We start from the raw sequence: 21,966 nt of genomic DNA, 5'->3' as shown, positions 1-21,966 counted from the left end.
ACTTGCCCATTCTCTGCCATAGAAGGAATCTGAGTTTATTCATGTGGCCCAAGTCACAGGCAGTATCAGGGCCACACTGCACGATTGGAGCCAGGTATGTCTTCCACAGAAACCCTCTGGCATTACAGAGAAGATAACCAGAAGATCCAGTCCTGGACCATAGCCAGAGACAGACTAGTCCAACACTGGACACATGGCGATAAGGTATGTATGCACATACGAGAAACCAGTTAATCACCTAAAGCAGCACTGAAAGAACCAGGATGGAGGCAGTGCTGAACTAGTCTTATCAATAGCTATGGCCTCCAGCTGGACCTTCTATGCCATTTCTCTGAACTGCCAAAGCATTTCAGAAAGTTATACCTGGCAGTAATTGTGCAGCAAGGCTCTGAAGCCTACAGCCCAAGGGTGGCATAGATCAGCCAACAGATACACTTTACATGGCAAAACCTTAGCTGGTAGCCAAAACTAGAAGCGAGACTAGGTCACTAGTCTCAGCCTGTGATACTGGAAGGAATTAGTGACCGGTTTTTACTTACCCATCTCAGGGCAGCATATAATGGGGGACTTCAGCAGTGTGAGAAGCTTACTAGGCTACTTGCTGTAGTTTTGATATCACAGTTTTAGCTCCTGCTCCTCTCCATAAGGCGCTCTGTATAACCTTGACTGGACCAATGACTGGCAGCTATGCCCATGCACAGGGTGGGGAGAAAACTGGCAGTCAGTGGTAGGGTTGTGTATAGTGCAAGAATATTGAGGACCACCCAGCAAGATATCAGAGGCGAGCTGTACCAGAAAACGCAGTGTTCTCAAAACTACAGCAAGCAGCCCCACGAGTGACCCAGTGTAGTCACCCCAGCTCTCAGATGAGGCAGAAAAAGCTGGTGACAGATTCCCTTTAGACTGCAAGAAATAAATTTCAGTTTCAAATCCACTTTGTCACTAGTGCCAATTGTTACTAGCTTATGGAACCAATTGGCAGCAATTCTGCACATCAGGTTTTGGTTTACTGCCCCCAAAATTTGATTAAATGTCAACATGAAAAGCCTTCACCCTTTTACATTTGTGTTTTTAGATATACATAAATGGTAATATGTGATTTGTTATTATATGGGGGTCAGGAGGTTTCTATAGGTCACATCATCTCTAGAGGAGATAGGATGAAGAGACCATTTGGGAACCAGGTTAACCTAACTAATCAACCAGTAGACGGCAAGTAAACCATATGAGAAAAAAAATAAAAAATAATTAGCATCAGTAAAGTCAAATCGAGTGTTGCTGTGGAATTTAGGGATCTGTACCAAAGGTCAATTCTATTTCCTTTTATGCAAAGAAAAATATTGCCATTCAAAAAAACTCATTACACTAAAATGGAAAAGAAAACAAACCACATTTTCACAAATGAACATCTTCATCATGGCATTTTAAAGTCAGGGATCCAGCAGATCAGAGACATGATCATGATGTAAACTCCACATATACAGTAGTGAAAACTGCACACAAGAGGCAGAAGAGTCAGCCATTGTTAGCCACTAACCTAGGTCTGCATGACTGCTCATCCATCCGATTGAAGGCAACGAGACCAAGGCAAGGAGCCCAGAACCTACAAATGATCCAATACCAGAAAAGAAGAAGAAGAGTCCCATAATGGCGCTCTGCATGGTTTTAGGTGCCGCCGAGTAAGCAAACTCCAGACCTGAGGACAAAAACAGAACGCCATAGATTTAGCTGGACACCTGGAAGATGGCAGACTACACAGCCCCTTTATGTCCAGCATTGCTGCAGTTTCAGCTAATGTAATTTATAAGAGCTGTAGAAGAACAGAGACTAGTTACATAAGCCATACCTGGGAATGGATTTAAGAGGCAAAAAAAAAAAAAAAAGAAAAAAAAAAAAAAAAAAAAAGTGTAGGTGTACTGAATTTCCATCAGTCCCAGCTTTGGTTAATAGGTAAATGACCACAGTCACTTTATGTTGGGCGCAAGGATTATGTATCCCATTATAGGAAGTTTTGGGACTCACCAGATCTGATCACAGAACCTGCTACTGACTTTTGGCACATTATTAACCCCTTTAAGACATGCTAGTACTGTGCATGTCATGTCTCCCCCTTTGATGTGGGCTCCGGCTGTGAGCCCACATCTTTTTCCTGGGACACGTCAGCTGTTTTGAACAGCTGACATGTGCCTGGTACAGCTGCGGGTGGAATTGTGATCCACCTGCAGCCATTAACCCTTTAAATGCCACTTGCGAATTCCAGCAGCATTTAACGCACGCTTCCAGCCATCGGGCCGGAAACCCACCCATTTGTGACCCCCACGTGATCCCTGTCACTGATGAGTTGGCATGACATCGAGGTCTCAGAGGCGATGTGATCATCACCTCTATGTAGCAGAGCCAATTGGGTTCTGGCAGCTTCTAGTCTCCCAAGGAGACTATTAACCCCTTCACGACCTTTGACGCCACGTAGGCGTCATGAAAAGTCGTGCCAGAACGACCCATGACGCCTATGTGGTGTCATGACTTTAAAGCCCCCCTGCGGGTCGGGTGACCGGGGTCACTGAAAGGTCACCCGACCTGCAGATACAGGGGGCTTTGTTCTTCGCCACAGGGGGCGTGGCTTCGCCCCCATGTGGCTACGATCGCTCTGATTGGCTGTTAAATGTGAAACAGCCAGAGCGATAGTAATATTTCATCAATGAAAATTGATGAAATATTACAATCCAGCCATGGCCGATGCTGCTGTAGCATCGGACATGGCTGGAAACACCGATTCCACCCCCCCCCACCGGCGATCGCCCCCCCCGCAACTGAATGACAGCGGCGATCTGCCGCTGCTGTCATCATCTGCCCCCCTCCCATTCCCTCTGCTCCCCGCCAGCTTCCGATAACCCCCTCACCCCATCTCACCTCCCCCGGCACCTTCTAAGTCCCCCTGTCGCTCCCGGTGTCCGGCGGGTCCGGTTCATGGGCGCCGCCATCTTGAAAATGGCGGGCGCATGCGCAGTGCGCCCGCCCGAATCTGCCGGCTGCAGATTCCATTCTTTCATTTTGATCACTCACAGTGATCAAAATGAAAGAAAAAGTAAATAAACCCCCCGATTATCACCCCCATAGGTAGGCACAACTAATAAAGAAAATATTTTTGGGATAGGCTTGGAATTAGGGATAGGCTTGGAATTAGGGATAGGCTTGGAATTAGGGATAGGCTTGGAATTAGGGATAGGCTTGGAATTAGGGTTGGAGTTAGAATTGAGGGGTTTCCACTGTTTAGGCACATTAGGGGGTCTCCAAACGCGACATGGTGCAACCATTGATTCCAGCCAATTTTGCGTTCAAAAAGTCAAACGGTGCACCCTCCCTTCCAAGCCCTGACATGTGCCCAAACAGTGGTTTACCCCAACATATGGGGTATCAGCGTACTCAGGAAAAATTGCACAACAACTTTTGGGGACTAATTTCCCGTGTTACCCTTGGGAAAATAAAAAAATTGGGGGCTAAAAAATTATTGTGGAAAAAAAATTATTTTTTCATTTTCACGTCTCTGCATTATAAACTTCTGTGAAGCACTTGGGGGTTCAAAGTGCTCACAACACATCTTACATACGTTCCTTGGAAGGTCTAGTTTCCAAAATGGGGTCACTTGTGGGGGGTTTCCACTGTTTAGGCACATCAGGGGCTCTGCAAACGTAATTACGACCGCAGACTATTCCATCAAAGTCTGCATTTCAAAACGTCACTACTTCCATTCCGAGCCCTGACGTGTGCCCAAACAATGGTTCCCCCCCCACATATGGGGTACCAGCATACTCAGGACAAACTGGACAACAACTTTTGGGGTCCAATTTCTCCTGTTACCCTTGTGAAAATAAAAAAATTGCGAGCTAAAAAATCATTTTTGAGGAAAAAAATTTTTTTATTTTCATGGCTCTGCGTTATAATCTTCTGTGAAGCACTTGGGGGTTCAGTGTGCTCACTACACATCTAGTCAACTTCCTTATGGAGTATAGTTTCCAAAATAGGGTCACTTGTGGGGGGTTTCAACAGTTTAGGTACATCAAGGGCTCTGCAAATGTAACATGACGCTCGCAGACCATGCCATCAAAGTCAGCATTTCAAAATGTCACTACTTCCCTTCCGAGCCCTGACGTGTGCCCAGACAGTGGTTCCCCCCCACATATGGGGTATCAGCGTACTCAGGACAAATTGTACAACAACTTTTGGGGTCCAATTCATCCTGTTATTGTTGTGAAAAAAAATTGCGGGCTAAAAATCTTTTTTTGAGGAAAAAAAATGATTTTTTATTTTCACGGCTCTGCGTTAAACTTCTGTGAAGCACTTGGGGGTTCAAGGTGCTCACCACACATAGATAAGTTCCTTGGGGGGTCTAGTTTCCAAAATGAGGTCACATGCCAGGGGTTTCTACTGTTTAGGCACACAGGGACTCTGCAAATGTAACATGACACCCTCAGACCATGCCATCAAAGTCAGCATTTCAAAATGTCACTACCTCCCTGCTGAGCCCCGACGTGTGCCCAAACAGTGGTTCCCCCCCACATATGGGGTACCAGTGTACTCAGGACTAACAGTACAACAACTTTTGGGGTCCAATTTATCCTGGTACCCCTGTGAAAATAAAAAAGTGCGGACTAAAAATATTTTTCAAGAAAAATTTTTTTATTTTCACGGCTCTGCGTTATAAACTTCTGTGAAGCACCTGGGGGTTCAAAGTGCTCACTATGCATCTAGATAAGTTCCTTAGGGGGTCTAGTTTCCATACTGGGGTCATTTGTGGGGGAGCTCCAAAGTTTAGGCACACAGGGGCTCTCCAAACACGACATGGTGTCTGCTAACGATTGGAGCGAATTTTCCATTCAAAAAGTCAAATAGCGCTCCTTCACTTACGGGTGCTGCCGTGCGCCCAAAGAGTGGTTTATGACCACATATAAGGTATCTGTGCACTCAGGAGAAACTGCCCAACACATTTTAGGATCCATTTTATCCTGTTGCCCATGTGAAAATGAAAAAACTGAGACCAAAAGAAAATTTGTGAAAAAAAAAGTACTTTTACCGATCAATTTGTGAAGCACCTGGGGGGTTCAAAGTGATCACTATGCATGTAGATAAGTTCCTTGGGGGGGGGGTCTAGTTTCCAAAATGGGGTCACTTGGGGGGAATCTCCAGTGCTTAGGCGCACAGCGACTCTCCAAACGCGACATGGCAAGCGCTAAATATTCCAGCATATTTTCCATTCAAAAAGTCAAATGTGCTCCTTCCCTTCCGAGCCCTGCCATGCGCCCAAACAGTGGTTTATGACCACATATGAGGTATCAGTGTACTCAGGAGAAATTGCCCAACAAATTTTATGATCCATTTTATCCTGTAGCCCATGTGAAAATGAAAAAAAATTAATGATAAAAGAAAATTTGTGGTGCAAAAAATAAAATGTCCATTTTTTCCTTCCACGTTGCTTTAGTTCCTGTGAAGCACCTGAAGGGTTAATAATCTCCTAGAATATAGCTTTGAGTAGCTTGAGGGGTGCAGTTTTTAGAATGGTGTCACTTTTGGGTATTTTCTGCCATATAGACCCCTCAAAAGTGACTTCAAATGTGAGGCGGTCCCTAAAAAAATGGTTTTGTAAATATTGTTGTAAAAATGAGAAATCGCTGGTCAACTTTTAACCCTTATAACTTCCTAACGAAAAAAAAAATTGTTTCCAAAATTGTGCTGATGTAAAGTAGACATGTGGGAAATGTTATTTAGTAACTATTTTGTGTCACATCACTCTGGTTTAACAGAATAAAAATTCAAAATTTTCGCCAAATTTCTGTTTTTTTCACAAATAAACGCAAAAATTATCGACCTAAGTTTACCACTAACATGAAGCCCAATATGTCACGAAAAAACAATCTCAGAATCGCTAAGATGCGTTGAAGTGTTCCAGAGTTATTACCTCATAAAGAAACACTGGTCAGAATTGCAAAAAATGGCCAGGTCATTAAGGTCAAAATAGGCTGGGTCATGAAGGGGTTAAAGAATGCAAAAAAAAAATAAAAAAATAATATATATAAAAGTTAAAATATTAATAAAATATAAAAAAGTTTAAGTCACCCCCCTATTGCCCCATTCAAAATAAAAACCAAACACATTTGGTATCACCGCGTTCAGAATTGCCAGGTCAATATAGAAAGATTAACCCGATTGCTAAACGGCGTAACAAGAAAGTCAATACAATAGAAAAGGTGTGGAGGGCACCACCAACAATAAATAAGGGGATACACCAGTGGTCAGTACAAAATAGACAATCCACTAAACAGAGAAAAAGCTACTGGCCAAAAAACTGGGACCACCACAATATACACAAAGTAATTTTATTGAATATCAAAACAGACCAAGACACTAAACCATTAAAAAGTCACTCCATGGAAATTGGAGTGAACCCATGAGGGTAATATAGCCCTCTAAGACTATCCATATTATACAAATTAGGGGAAGGTATATACTTGGTCACAGCATTGAAAGAATAGCATGACAAAAGTGGTGATCTATTCCAAATAACATATCCATACATGTTAATGTGGCCCAATAAAATTCATGAACCGGAGGTATAATACCATAAAGATATGCATTAGTCCCCAGCCTCCCCCCCCTCAAAGAGAAGACATCATAAGGAGGCAAATAAACAAGCATGGGCATCTTCCACAGGCTCCCCTTATCTTATGGTATGAGAGCTATGTACACAGCGCTGATTGTATGCGCTTTCAGATACCCGGTTTTTGTAGCATTGAATCAGGGCTTTGTTTATTTGCCTCCTTATTATGTCTTCTCTTTGAGGGGGGGGGGGGGGGGGGGGGGAGGCTGGGGACTAATGCATATCTTTATGGTATTATACCTCCGGTTCATGAATTTTATTGGGCCACATTTACATGTATGGATATGTTATTTGGAATAGATCACCACTTTTGTCATGCTATTCTTTCAATGCTGTGACCAAGTATATACCTTCCCCTAATAAATTTGTATAATATGGATAGTCTTAGAGGGCTATATTATTAACCTCATGGGTTCACGCCAATTTCCATGGAGTGACCTTTTAAAAAGATTCTGGAAAGAAGGGGAACGAAAAAAAAAAAAAAAAAAAAAAAAAAAAAAAAATATATATAGTGCACATGACCACAGAAAGCACCCAAGGCAAGCAGTGTAGATATAAGTGGATAGGTTTCACCAATATCTTTTGGCAAGTATGCAACACAGGTGGCAAAAGCTTGAGTTCAGGGGAAAGCTGTGGTTTTGCCAACATCCCTCCCATGTTGTCACTCCCGCCCTGACAGAGGCAGTGCCCAAGTGTAGACCTAAACTTAATGTACCCCATAATCCCTACCAATGCATTTCAGCCTCAATAGATGCCCCAGGAGTGTATTCATGCTTTTTTTTTTTTTTTTAAATCAAGTGTCAGTTAACAGCATTTTTATTATATATTAACCCCTTCCTGACATGCATTCTACATATACAGCGCTGTAGGAGAGGTTACTGGTTAAGATGGCGGCTGTTCCTGACAGAAACCATCCCTGCACATCACCCCAGGGGTCTGTACCAACACACACAACCAGGTTGGAGATTGCTGTGATTGGCTGGTCAGAATTGTCCAGCCAATCACAGCAATTTGTCAATAAAGTTTAGGGGGGGGTGGAGAAACCATGTAATGTACTGTGATCGGTGATGTGTGACAGCCCCAATCACAGCAGTCACAATGGGTGGGGTGATTGGGACGTCACCTCTCCTGATTAATCCCTCTGGTGCCAATTGGCCAGAATCTATTGTTCAGCTAATTGGCATTAAAGGGGTTAATCTAAAATAGCGATCACTGCTCTGCATGCCATCTTTACCTCAGATTTGGGATGCAGGGCTGCTGTATACCCCTCCCCCTCTGTTACCCATGATTCATTGGTGGCCAGTGTGATCCCTTGCCTCCTGTGCCAAGATCCTCCTGCAATCTGACTGCTCGGTGACTCCCCTGATCACAGCAACCAGTCCCTCCCTAGTTTCCAAAACGGGGTCACTTTTGGGAGATTGCCACTGTTTAGACACATCAGGGGCTCTGCAAATGGGACACTGCGTCCACTGAACTCCAGCCAATTTTGCATTCAAAGAAGTCAAATGGTGCCACCTCCCTTCTGAGCTCTGTCGTGCACCCAAAGAGTACTATTCCCCGACATGTGGGGTTTCAGCATGCTCAGGAGAAATTGCCCAACAACTTTTGCAATCCATTTTCTCCTCTTACCTGTGTGAGGGGAGAAGTCAGGTCTAAGATAATTTGTGTGACTAAGTTAAATGGTCAATTCTCCTTCTGCATTGCTTCAGCTCCTGTGAAGTACCCGAAGGGTTAATAAACTGCTTGAATGTGGTTTTGCACACCTTGAGGGGTACTGTTTTTAGAATGGTGTCACACAGACCCCCTCAGTCACTTCAAATGTGAGGTGGTCTTAAAAAAATAAAAAAAAAAAGCCGGATTACTTACCGGTAATGCTCTTTTAATGAGTCCACGACAGCACCCACTGGAGGCATCGGATGCGCCCCATTTGGAACAGGAAACCCTACAGGAGAGATAAAAGGGGCGGTCCGCCTTTCCTCCTCAGTTTTGCATTTCAGAGTACCAGGAGGACCGCCAAGGATTAGGCAATGTCTTGTACTTATATCTTTACTTATCCAACTTTAGCAGATATACTTTTAACATTGATATTTGTAGCAGGGAGGGAAGTGAGCGGGTGCTGTCGTGGACTCATTAAAAGAGCATTACCGGTAAGTAATCCGGCTTTTTACCCTTCGCCACGACAGCACCCACTGGAGAGATTCCAGAGACCATCACCTGGGTGGGACCACCGTGCCAAGGACAGTCCTGCCAAAGCTTAGGTCAGAGGTAGACGAAAGATCAAGTCTATAGTGTCTATAGAAGGTAGAAGGGGGATGACCAAATTGCCGCCTTACATATGGTTTCAATTGGAACGTCTCCCCTCTCTGCCCAGGAAGCCGCCATTGCTCTGGTGGAATGTGCTCTGATGTTTCCCGGAGGTTCTTCATTTTTTGCAGAGTAGGCTAAACGAATGGCATCCCTGATCCATCGGGAAATGGTGCTTTTTGTGACTCCATACCCTTTTTTACGGCCCTGAAAAGAAATGAAGAGAGCCCTACACTGCCTCCAGCTCTCGGACCTTTCAATATACTTTAGGACAGTTCTTCTGACGTCCAAAGTGTGGAATTGATGCTCTTCCGGAGTGGAGGGATCTTCAAAGAAGGTTGGGAGGAGTATCTCCTGAGACCTATGGTACCTTGTTGATACCTTAGGCAGGTATGAGGGGTCTGGCTTTAATATTAATCTATCCCGATATACCTGCAAAAAGGGTGGATCTATGGACAGGGCCTGGATATCACCCACTCTCCTAGCGGATGTCAGTGCTACCAAGAGGGCCGTCTTAAATGATAAATATTTAAGGGCTATCGTATCTATCGGTTCAAAAGGTTGTTCTGTAAGGGCGTCTAACACCAAGTTTAAGTCCCATGTAGGGATTGTGGGTATGTGAACTGGAGTTATTCTTTCACATGCCGTAATGAATCGTGATATCCACTTATTCCCTGCTATATTATGGCCATACAGCGCCCCCAACGCAGACACCTGTACTTTCAGTGTGCTTACTGACAAGCCCAATTCCTTTCCCTTTTGTAGGAACTCTAAGATAGGGACTATCGGGACTTCTGCTGTATGAAACTCTAGGAATTTCTTCCATATTCTTTTATAAATTTGGGTTGTAGACTGCTTCCTGCTCTGCAGGAGCGTAGTAATTAATGATTGCGAAAACCCTCTTGATCTTAATAGGTGCCTTTCAAGTTCCACGCCGTCAAGTGTAAGTTGTCCACTTGAGGGTGGAAGAAAGGGCCTTGGGAGAGTAGGTCAGGGTTTGAGGGGAGAACCCAAGGGTCTGTCACTGACATAATTCGTAGCCACGAGAACCACGGTCTCTTGGGTCAGAATGGTGCTATCAGGATTACTCTCGCCTTTTCCTCTCTGATTTTCTGAATCACTTGTGGCAGGAGAATCAATGGAGGGAAGGCGTATGCCAGCTTGAATCTCCATGGGGCCTGAAGGGCATCCAGTATGTCTGGGTGATCTGCTGGAGACAGGGAAGCAAAGGTCTTTGTTTGTCTGTTTTCCCTTGTGGCAAAGAGGTCCACTTGAGGATGCCCCCATAGAGCCACTATGTTCTGGAAGATTTGGTGATTGAGGCACCACTCCCCTTGCCAAAGTGTGTGTCGGCTTAAGAAATCTGCTTCTTGATAGTCCTCTCCTCTGATATGAAGAGCTGAGAGGGACAACAAATTGCTTTCGGCTAAGTCTAAGATTCTTGCCGCAGAAGACATCAGAGTCTCTGATCGAGTACCTCCTTGTCTGTTTATGTAGGCCACTGTGGTGGTGTTGTCCGACAGGATCCTGACATGTTTCTGTTGGAGCTGTGGAAGGAAATAATGTAGAGCATAGTATACTGCTGTCAGTTCTTTTAAATTAGACGAGTATTCTCTTTCCTCTCTATTCCATCTTCCTTGACAAAAGCTATTCCCCATATGGGCTCCCCAGCCTTGGGGGCTAGCGTCGGTGGTCAGGATACTAGATGGTACTATGACCCATGGGACTCCTGAGGATAGATGGTCATCCTCTAACCACCATTCCAGAGAAGTCAAGACCTCCTGCGTTAGAGTTATCTTACTCTCGAGGTGACCACCATGTCGCCTCTCCTCCTGGAGGATCTGATGCTGGAGTGTGCGGACATGATAATGGGCCCACCGAACTGCAGGGGCACAGGAATCTAGCGACGCCAATAGCGACATTGCCCCTCTCAGAGACATGCGTGGTCTATCTATGGCTGCCTCTACTTTTTCTTTTGTTAGTGCAATCTTTACCTGCGGAAGTAGACGTTTCTGGGTTATGGAGTTCAATTGGAACCCCAAAAACATCTGGAGGGATTGCGGAACGAGCCTGGACTTCTGTACATTGATGATCCAGCCTAGGTCCTGCAAAGACGAGATTGCATCAGCCACTCTTTCGGTACATTGTGTATCCGAGTTCCCGATTATTAGGAAGTCGTCTAAGTAAGGTACGATTACAGTATCTTTGACGAACATAGGCCATCACCTCTGCCATCACCTTGGTGAAGATTCTTGGTGCTGTTGAGAGGCCGAAAGGCATGGCTGTGTATTGAAAATGACGGACCTTGCCATCGAATACCACTGCGACCCTTAGATATTTTTGGTATCTATTATGGATAGGAAGATGATAATAAGCATCTTTTAAGTCAATCCCTGCCATCACACAATTTGGAAAGAGAAGCTTTATGGTGGATCTGATTGATTCCATCTTAAACTTATAATTTTTAATAAACGTATTAAGCTTCCTTAAATTAATAATTGTTCTAAATGTACCATCTGGTTTGGAAATTAAAAATAAGGGAGAGTAGAAGCCTCTACCTTCCTGTCCCTCTGGGACCTCTACTAAAACCCCTTTGCATAGTAGGCTCCGAATCTCTTCTTCGAGGGCCTTTTGTTGGGCCATAGAGTTAAGGCGGGTTAGGACAAAGAAATCATAAGGATTTTGAAGGAATTCTATTTTCATTCCTTCTTTAATAATACTCAAGATCCATGGGTTTGAGGATATTTGTTCCCATTTTGGATAAAAGAACCGTAATCTACCTCCTACAGGTGGGTCTGATTCTTTAATTTCTATTTTCCCTTTGGAACGTTAGACCCCTGAACATGGTACCCTTTTGTTTCTCTTCTTTTGTGGCCCATCTATTTGGTCTTTCCATTTGCCTCCTTCCAAACGGTCGCCTCTTAAAGGTTCTCCTATAGAAAGGGATAGAAGAGTCAGGGAACGCCTTCTTCCTTTCCTTTGGCGAGTATCTCATCTAGGGCTTTCCCAAAGAGAAACTCACCCTCACACGGGGTTGCACAGATCTTAGCCTTTGATTGCACGTCCCCCTTCCAGCTCTTCATCCACAACGCCCTTCTGGCGTTGTTCACTAGAGCTGCTGATCTTGCTGCCAGCCGTAGAGTGTCTGCCGACGCATCAGCCATAAAGGCAGCTGCCCCCCTTATCAATGGGATTTAATTTTTCTCTGGACACCTTTTGCTCGATTTGTTGATCCAGCTGGTCCAACCACACGAGCATGGATCTAGTGGTGCATGTGCTGGCTACCGCTGGCTTAAATATACCCGTGGTAGACTCACAAGACCTCTTCAATGATGATTCCGCCTTGCGGTCTAATGGGTCTGCCAACAAGCCTGAGTCCTCTACTGGAATAGCCGATTGTCTCGAAGTAGAGGATATAACGGCTTCCACTTTTGGCACTTTGTTCCATTTTAATAGCTCCTCATCGCTGAAAGGATACTTTCTTTTTGAGGCTGATGGGAGAAAACTTCTTTGGTCATTTTTTTCCTATTCCCTCTTTATTAGGGCCTTAATTGCCGGTATTACCGGGAACGCTCTCCTTTTCTTTTCAGCCAATCCCGCAAACATTATGTCCTGTGCGGTTTGGGCACCCCTTGGTTCCTCACACCCCATAGTGCTTCTCACCGACTTGACTAGGTTGTCCACACTGTCTAGGGGGAAACATGACTGTCCCTCCATGTCTGATGATGACGAGGATGTTAGTGAGGAGTCAGAGATTAACCCCCCTTCTGACTCTGAGCTGAGGGTTAACTGCTTCTTGCTGCCAGTCTCTGAGGAAGTTTTGGCGTGGTTAATAGCCTGTATCTCCTCCCTGATTATAGCTCTAATGTCCTTTGTCGACAATGCGGTCCCTTGCTTTGTCTCTTTGGTGCACTGTTTACAGAGCTTTTTAGGGTAGGAGTCAGGGAGAGGTTCCGAGCATAGCACACATTCTTTATGCTTGGATTTATCCTTTTTCTTGGTCTAGAAGGGGACACCAAGGCGGGGGGGGGGGGGGGGGGGATTTGGGGGGTAGGAGAGGTCAGCTTAGTAGGCAGAGTATATACTTTGCAGACTCACCCAGTGAAGCCTTATATTACCGGATCAGATGGCTGAGACGTCCTAGGCCTTGATTCTCCTGCTTCATTCCTGCGGCCGGTGTTGCGGTCCCTGGTGGAGCTACCTCCTGCAGAATCCCCCGCTGGAGCGTGTGCTTCCGTTGGGGACGACACTGCTGCATCGCCGCTCAGCTGCGCCGCTGTTAAAATAACCTGCTCTTTTTTTTTTTCTGCCGTCCCCCCGGAAGTTGCTCCTCCTCCCAGGGATCACCGCGCGGGGGGGGGGGGGGGGGGGTCAGGAGACTGTGCGCCGGCCGGCTACCGCGCCGCTTCACTGCGCGGCCCCGCTCTCCACGCGGTCCCCTCCTCCATGCACCGCCGCTGGCGCCTCCATCCAAAAAGGAGACCTCCATACTCTTTTTCTTCTGCGCCACTGGCGCTCTTACCGCTCCCGGCAGCGGTGCGTCCCGGTGCCTGCCGGCGCTCTCCTAGGTGAGACGGGGCGGCCCTCCCCGGACCCCGTCATCACCCTCCACTCACCAGATGAGGGGGGAGCCGTCTAACGGAATCTCCCCCGACGCTGCCTCTGGACCGCAGCCCCTGCCGTTCCCAAGGAGACTGCACAGGCGGCATGCCTGGCCCAGGTATTCTTTCCTGAAGGATATCGTGGCTCCGTTTGGAATAGGAAACCAAAACTGAGGAGGAAAGGCGGACCGCCCCCTTTATCTTTCCTGTAGGGTTTCCTGTTCCAAATGGGGCGGATCCGATACCTCCAGTGGGTGCTGTTGTGGCAAAGGGTAAAAGAAGCGTTCCAGAGTTATTACCTCATAAGGGACAGTAGTCAGTTGAAAAAAAAAAAACAAAACACAAAAAGTAATATGGCTTGTCAGGAAGGTGAAGCTCCTCTCCTTACTTGCCATTTACCAGAGAGCATGGCGATCACTACCACTGGTGGTCCCACATATCCTGTCTGCACACAGAGCAGAGTCCCGTGCAGACTGCCCTTTGTAATTAGTGGGTAGTGAACATTGACTGCATTAATTATAACACTAGCAAACTGTTGGATTGTGTATATACAGCAAACACCGATTTATATTACACCGCGCAAACATAGGCAGGTGTGGAAAAAATGCTGAAAAAAAAAAAAAAAGCAAAAAACAAGAAGTTCCTACATGGAGTCCTAGTAGTGAAGTGGTCAAAGCTCAATATGTAGAATTATCACAACTAAGCAGGAGTATATTAAGCCATGAAAATATTGACATTAAACCAGAGTTCTGCTAGAACATTGCAGGGATGTAAAGCATGTCTATGCCAGTCTATAATATACATTTACACATTTTGGACATGGGTTACACAAAAAAAAAAAAAAAAAACAAAAAAAAAAAAACAAAAAAATATATAATAAGGGATGTTTGCACTCCAGGTAAAGAAAATGGAAACTAGTTAGCAGCATCTGATGATTTCTACAGGGCTGGGCATCTGGTTTCACTTCCCTGTACACAGAATAAAGGCTTCACTGGAGAACATGTCTGTAGGAATCCGAACAGTCCGGTGTGATCTGTAATAAGCCCTACAGGCTGGAGCGTCTGCATTTGTGTAGCAATGTGATATGACACGCTGCAGTACCGCTCATATCCTGCAGGCAGCAGCACAGCACAAGGTCTGCATCAGACCTATGAAAACCTCAGCCTTCGCTCCTAAGGCACAGAGCAGACAGCAGTAACTAATGAGTCTCCTCGTGCCAATACACAGCGCAGCTCATCTGACCGACAGCCATTCCGCCCAGCTCGTCTGTACAGCTTAATAGGAATCAGTATATGGTAGACCTGGAATCCATTGCGAGACTGTGCCCTCTGTCAAACTTGGGTGCCAAAGTCACCACTGATTGGCATCTAATGATTTTAAGGCTGAGTTCACACGTGGCGTTTTTTGCGTTTCCGCGGCGGTTTTAACCGCACGATTTTACCGCGAAAAAGTATCCCATGCATTCCTATGGGATTCCGCAATGCTGTGCTAATGCTGCGTTTTTACCGCGGCGGAATCGCTTTGTGTTAAAAACCGCAGCGATCCCGAACCCATAGGAATGCATTGTTCTGCTTACTTCCCGCTTGTGGCTGTGCGCACCATGCAGAAAGTAAGCAGAACAATTGCGGATGGTACCCACGGTCCGGAGGAGAGGAGACTGTCCTCCGGGCTTTGGGTACCATATCCCTGTAAAAAATAGAATTAAAATAAAATATTATTGTTATTCTCACCTTCTGACGTCCCATGCAGCCTTCCTGCCTCTCTCCACGCTCTCGTTCCCAGTAATCCTTTGCAAAAATGCCCACGATGGCGTCCGTTCTCGCGGTCATTTGCACGACGTCATCGTGATTTACCGCGAGACGTCACGATCCCGCGAGAACGTATGTCATCGCGGGCATTTTCGCAAAGGATTACTGGGAACGCCTGCGTGGGACGTCGGAAGGCAAGAATAACACCATTTATTTTTTTTACATTTTATCTTTTACTACTGATGCAGCATAGGCGGCCTCAGTAGTAAAAAGTTGGTCACACTCGTCAAACACTATGTTTGACGAGTGTGACCAACCTGTCAGTTGTCCAAGCGATGCTACAGATCGCTTGGAAAACGCTAGCATTCTGCAAGCTAATTACGCTTGCAAAAGGCTAGTTTTTCCGTGGGAAAATCGCAGGAATTTAAAATGCGATTTTCCCGCGGAATGGAATTCTGGAATTCTCATGGTAATTTCCGCAAGAGTTCCGCTACGTGTGCACATAGCCTAAAACTGATGATTCCGTGCCCTCACTAGCCACTGCTGGACTATAACCAGCAAAGATCCAGCAGGTGGCCGCATGGGTTCACATACACTACCCATGAGAGGGACCAACCCCTCAGAGCTCACTGACAGATGTCTCACCATGACTTACCTGCTATACTGGCAAAGATTTCACTGACCCCAATGAGCAGATACTGCGGCAGCTGCCACCATACGGGGAGGTCGGCGGCAAAGTACGTGACATTGCTAATTATCTGGGTGTGTTCATGGTCTTTGACGACAGCCAATCTTTTGCTTTCCAAAATACCTGGATATGAGAAACGAGAGGAGAAGAACAATTATAGGATTCCCTCAGAGCTTCATTTAGTTAGTAATGGGGGCATCGTCATCTGGGCGTTTTGAGGTAGGGGAGACATAACTAGTCTGTACAGAAATACGGGGCACTAGTACACCAGGGAAGATTCCAGGGGGTCGCTTCCTTCTCTAGCACAATGGAGAAAGTGTCGTCATCTGTCCATCAGTGAGAGTCAATGGGCATACACCACTTCAGTCACATTCAGACAAGTCTTTGGTGATTGCAAATCTAGAAAGATCATGGTAAGATGAAGAACGTTCGTTTAACACTGATGACCGGTATTTTAGATTGTCACAAATATAGTTTAGTTTATGTACGGAACAAACATATGCCTACAGTGGGAGATCAGGGGCAGATATCTGAAAAAAAAAAACAAAAAACAAATAAAAAACAGTGTATCAGCATCTATGCCATCACTTACCTGCTGCTAGAACGGAGCAAGTTACAAAGAACATTCCCACTGCAATCCTCTTGAGCGATGAGGGTAATAAGCCCCTTCTTTTCAGGACTGGGTCCACCAACTTGTCCTTCAGTGGTATCAGGATCAAAATAAGCACAGCATCAAACATCGTGAGCCAGGCGGCTGGGAACTGCAACACATAGGGGTCATGAAGAATGAGGCCAAGTATGTGACCATAAGATTGACAGCCATGACTCACCCCTGCCCATCATTAAGACCACCCCCTAGATGCCCAAGCACAGAAATATAGGATTTATATTAACCTCTTAGTGACAGAGCCAACTTTTAAAAATCTGACCAGTGTCCCTTTGTGGTAATAACTCTGGGACGCTACAACAAATTTCAGTGATGGAAATTGTTTTTTCGTGACACATTATACTAAATAAAAAAATAACCTAAATTTACCATTATCCTAAACAAAAAAAAAAATCAGAAACTTGACAAAAATGTAAAAAAAACAACAATTTTCAAACTTTGAGTGATTATCCCTTTAATTCAGACGGTCATACCATAGCAAAAAATTAATTCCCACATGTCTGCTCTACATCAGCACCATTTGTAAAATTGTATTTTATTAGCATTTTAGGAGGTTTAAAAATGTAGCAGCAATTTCATTTTTTCAAGGAAATTTACAATTTTTTTTTTTTTTTTTTTTTTTTTTTTTTAGGGACCTATCCAGGTTTGGAGTGACTTTAGGGGGTCCTATATATTGGAAAACCCCCCAAAAGGGATACCATTTTAAAAACACCTTGTGACATACTGAAAACTGCTATCAGACAGTTTATTAACCCTTCAGGTGCTTTTCAGGAAAACAAAGTGGCATGAGAATGAAAAAGTTGATTTCACCACCTAATTGTCACTGACTTTTGAACATGTTACTATAGCCAGCAGACTAAGGCCGCTATTTGCTAGTGAATTGCCATGGCAAACATCAGGACCACACAATCATGATCTCAGGGTGCTGATAGGGATAAAGAGGAAGGAGCCACACTCAAACATTTATATGAAGTAGTCATTATTGGCAGCAGAATCTAAGGGGTTAAACAGATATGGATGGTGACACTGATCGTGGCTGATGCAGCTAGTTGTCAGCTATAGTGTACAGCCGACAGCTGCTGGATTGTTACTTGTATGGGGAGGCTAGTCTCAACTCAGGTCAGATAAAAGACGTATTGATGGTCATTAAGGGGTTAAAAAGACCAAATTTACCAAAAAAAAAAAAATCTGCTCAGCTCCTCCTGCTTTTAGAGCATACTGCCATGAAACCCCATAGGTTCCCTGTGAGACCTGTAGCCATTGCACCACCTGCACATGTGACGCGTAATAACGAAGGGCCCGAGCTTTCTAGAGGAAGCAGAACCTGACTTCTTGCTGGGCTTCCAAAGTCATATGGTGGAACCCACATAAACCCTCATTTATATCAAATCCTGTGAATATGGGACCACAGTGTTATAGAGCGGGAAGACACTAGATCAGGTACATGCACCGTGTCACCAGAACCCCTTCAGCGCAGCGATGGTTCTCTTTCTATTTCTCACCACAGAAGAAACAAATCCATGTACGTCCCCCTCCCCTTCACATTCATTCACACCAGGGCCTTCTGTAAGTGTTCTGGTAAGACGGGCAGGAGAAATGGCACCAGATTGTAACGACTCTTCATATTCTACAATCCTGCACAAATTGCAGAAGTGAAGAAAAAAAAAAAAAGAAAAAAAAAAAAAAAGTGGGCAACAAAAGATTCATGATGGTGCCATGGTACCGGGATGTATCCGTGCTATTGTGTACCGGAGAGGAGCAGGAACATAGCCCAAACCATTACACACCGAGTGTTGTACCGCCAGACCCCCTCCTACTGACCAGTCATTTCCAGCCTCTGGTTCCATAGACCACACAGTGATTCCATCCCTTTGTATTCTGGTAAAAGTGTATCTGCTGAGTTTTCTTCATCCAAGACAGACATTCCACACATCTACTCTTAGCCTGACGAAGAGTACGTTACACGAAACGTTGCTATACTTCAAGGTGTAATAACTTTCTGGATACGAGGGTAGAAAATGCAAGGCATTCACAAACATTGTTATGTGCCTCCTCTTGGTAAGCTACTGCCTTAAGATTTTCTGACAAACCATTAGTCCCCTCCACCCCAATGTTTGTTATGGGTGTCCTTCTGGTAGGCGCTCCATAGAAAAAAAAAATAAATAAAATAAGCACATTGTAAAAACGGCCACACATCAGCTAGGGGCAGGCAGAGCGTGAAAGTGTCCCTTATACAGAGAAGGAGAAGCTGCTGCCATTCAGGAGGCCTCAAACATAAGATCAGCCAAGCCTACTGAATGTGGAGGGCCTGGAAAGCTTTACTCATGTAAGAGGGGGTCCTCAGAGGGGTGGTCTGGTGCCAATTAGTACTGCAGTGGTCATAAGTCAGCAGATACTGACTTGTACACAGTCGGCAGACATCCACTAGAACGGTGGACAATACTCCCAACCGGACGTGAGCAGCGCCAGATCATTGTTATATTTTGGAAGACTTACTGTTGCTCACTTCCATTTCCAGTGATGCCGAACATCCACCCCCAACACTTACCCCAATATCTTAAGGCAACATTCCCAACATGCAGTGACTTCAGGGGTTTTCCTAGAAGCCAAATTATCCCATATTTAGCAGTTGCATTGCCAGGGTGACTGCTGGAAGTAGCCGACTGCTGTACTATGGAACACCTAGAACAGTGAATGGTGGCGCATGCACACATCTGAGCCATTCAGATGGCACCTGCCTTTCTGCATAGTTACTGGTCCCAGTGATCAGCCCCCACCAGAAGTGTATCCCCAATTCTATTGATAGACTGCTAGTTTGGAAAAAAACAAAACAAAACCTTACCGTGTGATTTTTACTGTTAAATATCTGTGGAATTCTCAAATGTAGACTCTGAAGGACATATGTGGTTTGCATCTGAAAGGGAGACGACACATGGTCAGTATTTGGATAGATATATGAATTTGTGGGCACGACCTTAATGGCTACCAGGTTAATATTTAAATGAACAAAAAAAAAAAAAAAAAAAAAAAGTCTTAAATCAATGTACAGTATAATGAAAAGCCTGGAAATTTATATTGTTTATGCCAAGTGAGTGAAAAAAAAATATCCTGGTGTACATCCAGAAGCTGAAGCCCATCCTCATCAAGGTCTGTGCAGGGAATAGCAGGTTTTCAGACTCAGGCTAAAACCAAAAATTGCTCAGCAAGGTTAGGAGAAGCGTTTCCCAGAACGTCCAATAAGTCAGTTATGACACTGTACAATCTACCACTGGCCTAAAGAATTAGACGAGCGCAGAGCACATATCAGACTACATGGCCATGTAGGACATTATATTATTGGTGATCAGGCTAGGAGGTGACATGCCGGGGCAGGGATGGCGGTACACACCTGAAAATACACCGTCCAGTAAGGAATAAGTGCCAAGAAAACTGGTATTATCTTCACAAGGGCCTTCACATCTTCTACTTTATCTTCAGGGAACGGTCCACCACGTGAAGCCTTGGCCATGTCCAAGATGCCTGGGCTTTGCCTTTGGGAACCATTGCTTTGCCTGATCGTTCACAAAGAAATAACATAAAAGTATTGGTTCTCAAGACAAACAAGAACAATGGGTATTTTCTTCAGTTAATTTTTGGTAGGAGATTAAGAGTTTCCCCATTCAGCTTCTGTAGCCTCTATACATCACAGTACATAGCCAGCTACAGAACACCGCTCAGCAAATTTGGCTGATGTGCTCATCTGAATGCAGGCTTTATGACAAATACGAAGAAGAGCAGATAAGGGTTAGAGACCCTGATGACAGGTAAGCCCACTGACTGATGCAGGGTTACTCAGCAGAATAAGGGCTGCAAAAGCCAAATCACACCAAGTTTAGAAAATCTTGTGTGTCACAGTGAATAGCAGACTGAATTAGCAAGCGAGCACCTCTGTCGGCATGGTATACATATATGCTGTAAAAGCTCAAACTGTCAAATAAGTCATCTCTAGGCCAATGGCAAAAAAGGACCAGTCAATTCCTGGGATTGCCAGTACGAGCAGTCACATGCAGACTAGACGCTTTCACTTCTGTTGATAGAAGCTTGAGACAAGCTAGCCAAGTCTAGTCGGCAGATGGCTGTGCTGGCAATACTGTGGAAGTGCCATGGTTCAGCCATCAGATGTCACAGACTGACTTGTCCCAAGACTGGACGAGCCCTTTAGATGGATTGATTTCTACTCTTCTCCCGATTAGTGTGCGTGAAGATTATATACTTGGGCACATCCTTCTCCATATAGCAGTATGTACATTGCATAACTCCCTCCACACATACATCTGTACTAGCCTGGACACAGACAGACCAGTCTTTCACTTACAGCCTCTGGCTTGCTGGCCTCCTTTTACAGCAGGCATAGCCCAGGATCCTGAACATGTCAGTAAAGGCACTGCCGTCAGCAGGCTTGGTAACAAAAACAGTCTTCCCACACAGGAACACCAAGAAGGAAACCCCAATGCAGACGGTGGGAATTATATAGCCAGTGAGAAATCCGATGTTCTGCTGAATGTATGCGATCCCACCAAGAGAGATGATGGCCCCCAGGTTTATGCTCCAATAGAACCAATTGAAAAATCTACGCGTTGCTTCTGGTCCACGGTCCTTCACCTAAGCAAAAAGAAGCAGACCATATTGAAACATTATTGATTGGACAGCCCCCCCCCCCCCCCCAAAAAAAAAACAAAAAACAACCACACGCCATCAGAGCACGGCTTTACAGTGTGTGCTCCATCAGCACTCTCCCATATTGCTGGCAGGAGCAGACTGTCACATGACTGCCAGTGATTTTCATATTGAGAGGGGCAAAGCCTGTCTAGTCAGCATGTGACTGCATGTATGCAAACACCACTTGCAATAACATGACTGCCCGCTCTCATCGGCAGTACTGAGAACCCTGACAAGGCCCGTTGTAAGGAGTCAGGAGTGCACAGTTGGCAAAATACCAGGCAAGCCTTTAAATTTCAACAGGCCACACAAACAAATAGGGTCTAGATTTTTGTGAGGTTTGCAGTCTGACATCATTTCTTGCTCTATCATGAGTCCACTCGGCAGTTCCACTCCTTGAGCGACCACCATGCCTGTACGATCAGATACATAGATCTCTTTATCATGCATTGGGATGTAACATTGGAGCCAGGTTCTTCATTCATTCCCACTGACAGATCTATGAGATCAGCTCCTCACCATGCAGACTGCCCTTACTAACACTTGGGAAATTAGACAGATCTAAAGAGCTCACTGAACTGGAACGCAGGTCTGTAATTGGTCACCAC

At 45.1% G+C, this 21,966-nt stretch overlaps 1 protein-coding gene across 1 annotated transcript in view; it reads right to left on the bottom strand.

Moving 5' to 3' along the window:
- SLC15A4 (solute carrier family 15 member 4) overlaps positions 1-21,966 on the bottom strand; it is a 31,424-nt gene that overhangs the window by 3,082 nt on the left and 6,376 nt on the right. The window contains exons 2-7 of the mRNA XM_073557083.1: positions 21,015-21,301; positions 20,049-20,211; positions 19,503-19,574; positions 16,586-16,754; positions 15,961-16,116; positions 1,538-1,696 (exon numbers count right to left, since the gene is read on the bottom strand). Of these exons, the coding sequence (XP_073413184.1) occupies positions 1,538-1,696; positions 15,961-16,116; positions 16,586-16,754; positions 19,503-19,574; positions 20,049-20,211; positions 21,015-21,301 (1,006 nt within the window). The remainder of the gene's footprint in view (positions 1-1,537; positions 1,697-15,960; positions 16,117-16,585; positions 16,755-19,502; positions 19,575-20,048; positions 20,212-21,014; positions 21,302-21,966) is intronic.

This window comes from Dendrobates tinctorius, unplaced genomic scaffold (genome assembly GCF_039654945.1).
Source record: "Dendrobates tinctorius isolate UK_male_01 unplaced genomic scaffold, ASM3965494v1 ptg000243l, whole genome shotgun sequence".
Taxonomy (NCBI): domain Eukaryota; kingdom Metazoa; phylum Chordata; class Amphibia; order Anura; family Dendrobatidae; genus Dendrobates; species Dendrobates tinctorius.
Note: the sequence above shows the minus strand (reverse complement) of the source record. Positions and strands in the feature narration are given on the sequence as shown.